General features: G+C 42.5%; 1 protein-coding gene across 1 annotated transcript; it reads left to right on the plus strand.

The window, feature by feature from the left end:
* The first annotated feature begins 278 nt into the window (after positions 1 to 278).
* On the plus strand, positions 279 to 1,310 carry LOC121568172 (odorant receptor 131-2-like). Its single transcript, XM_041878745.2, has one exon. The coding sequence runs from the start codon at positions 279 to 281 to the stop codon at positions 1,308 to 1,310; it is 1,032 nt and encodes a 343-aa protein (XP_041734679.2).
* Positions 1,311 to 2,686: the final 1,376 nt, after the last annotated feature.

A 2,686-nucleotide genomic window follows, 5' to 3' on the forward strand; every position in this document is an offset into this window, starting at 1 on the left:
AACATATTGATAACATCATCGTTTATAGCTATTTTAAAATAGTTATTGTTGGGTAATTGTTTTTAAAGGATTACAGTAAAACCACCTTCTCATGTTCATTTCAGATTCTGCTGACATTTTTTATGGCCTAGTAAAAAGATTTGTGTCTTATGATGATCAATGTTGGTACTGACAAATTACTATATGGTTTTATTTAATGTTTGTGTTGACAACTTTCCTGATATGGTTACATTGTGATTGACTTTTATTTTTGATCCTCTTTCTAAACAGGAAATACGATGCCTAATACAAGCCAGGGCAGTGAGGGAAGTGAGGGCAGTTTTGAGCTTCCGACGGTGCAATACCAAAGACCTCTGAATGACAAAGTGGTGATAGTCCAAGTGTTGATTGGCATCTTCCTCTACATCAACTTCCTCATGATCGTCACCTTCTTTAAAAAAGAGGCCTTCTTCACCAACACACGATACATATTCTTTGCTCACACGCTGGTCTGTGACAGTATGTTTCTGGTTCTGACTGATGTATTGCTGCTGATGAGCTACTCCAGGGTAACAATGCCAGGTGGGCTATGTATATTTCTGATTGTGATCATAGAAAACCTGAACTTTGCCACACCGCTGACACTGACAGCCATGAGCCTCGAGCGCTATGTGGCAATCTGCATGCCCCTGCGCCACAGTGAACTCTCCACCCCCGTGAGGGCCATGCACTGCATCCTACTCATCCAGGCTCTCAGCTCTATTGAATGGATCATCGTGATCTCCATCCTCTTCTCGGCTGTACCTCTGAGGTTCTACACCTCTCCTCTAGTCTGCAGTTTCGAGCAGATTATTGTGTTCTCCTGGCAGGGCCACGTCAGCTCGGCTCTGTGTCAGTTCTACTTCCTGGTAATGTCCGTAGTCATAGCTTTCACCTATGTGAAGATCATGGTGGCTGCCAGACATGCTTCATCAGACAGTAATAAGTCCACCAATAAGGGCCTGAGGACAGTTATTCTCCATAGCTTACAGTTACTCCTTTGTTTGATCCAGTTCTGGTGTCCTATGATAGAATTGGCTATAATGAAGATCAATTTCAATGTTTTTATTCATCTTAGGTATATTGACTATATTATTTTTATTCTTGCCCCTCGATGTCTGAGTCCACTTGTGTATGGATTAAGGGATAAGGATTTTTTGGTGGTTATGAAATATTATGCCCTGTTTGGATATTCTAAAAAAGTATTTATATTTAATATGGACAAGCCTAATCGTAAAAAAAAAAAAAAAAATCCCATGCACACCTGTAAGGTAAATGCTGGCAACGTGTAATACTGAATTATGTTTATTGAGGCAATTTTCTTACATCTGTAAGAGGATCAAAAGGTATCGTATGTTTCAGGTGTCAGTTTATGACCCAGTTTTTCTATGGTTATCTTATGTTATGTCAGAGATGTCAAACATTTACAGCCTGCAGATTGATTTCACTCGTGTAAAATTAATGTAAATTTTTGGTCATTTAGTTCAATTGTTTTTCTTTGCTGATATTTGGCCTTCCTAATCTCTGTAACAGAAATAGTATTTTACTCCCCATTGCTGAGCGACAGTTAGACATTTCTATTAAACTTCAATAATTTATACCAATAGGTAGTTACAGTCTTGTCCCATCGCTGCAACCCCCGTACGGACTCGGGATAGGCGAAGGTTGAGAGCTATGCATCCTATGAAACACAACCCCGCACTGCTTCTTGACATACTGCTTGGTTAACCCTGAAGCCAGCTGCACCAATGTGACAGATGAAACACCGTACACCTGGCGACAGTATGCATGCGCCCGGCCCGCCACAGGAGTCACTAGAGCGCAATGGGACAAGGACATCCCGGCCGGCCAAACCCTCCCCTAACCCAGATGACGCTGGGCCAAATGTGCGCCGCCTCATGGGTCTCCCGGTCGGCTGGACTGGCTGCGACACAGCCCGGTATCGAACCTGGATCTGTAGTGACGGCGCTAGCACTGCGATGCAGTGCCTTAGACCGCTGTGCCACTCGGGAGGCCTAACGTCAATAATTTCTGTCTCTATTTGTCATGGTTCCTTGATTCTATAAAAATAAACTGTAAAAGTTCAATAACATTTATAATGTTTCAAACCCTATCTCTATTGTTTCAGAAGTTCATGTTAGTGGCCATTTTTTCATGATAGAGACCCAGGGAGAACACACTGTTTGGCCCTGGCCCCAGCTCTCTTCATTACTGATGCATGACTTCTGTCAAGAGCAGACCAAGCCCTGGTGTGCTGCTCTCAACAGAGTAATCCTGTTTGCCAAACAAAAGAAAACATATGGTTGCCCAATTAGGCTCGACTCAGAAGCGCTCCGTTAATAATCAACCAGTCTGTTAATTACTAATCAGGGAACAGGGGACCCGCTCTCTCTCTACCTGTACTCTGGAAATATCTGGCAAAATAGTGAACACGCCTCCCTGTTCATCAAATGCAATCCATGCAAGTCCCCTCACAAACAACCCCATCCCAATGTCTCCTTTACGGTTTCATCATTCTCTCTGAAAACAATAACAAACGCTGGTAGATGGACCTGCCATTTACTTTAGGCCCTGGTCTGCATGCATTTCACTCAAGGTTGATAGAACACCCTTTAAAAAACGGTAAAAGTTCAATAACATTTATAATGTTTCAAACTCTATCTCTGTT

Source organism: Coregonus clupeaformis, chromosome 6 (assembly GCF_020615455.1).
Source record: "Coregonus clupeaformis isolate EN_2021a chromosome 6, ASM2061545v1, whole genome shotgun sequence".
Classification (NCBI taxonomy): domain Eukaryota; kingdom Metazoa; phylum Chordata; class Actinopteri; order Salmoniformes; family Salmonidae; genus Coregonus; species Coregonus clupeaformis.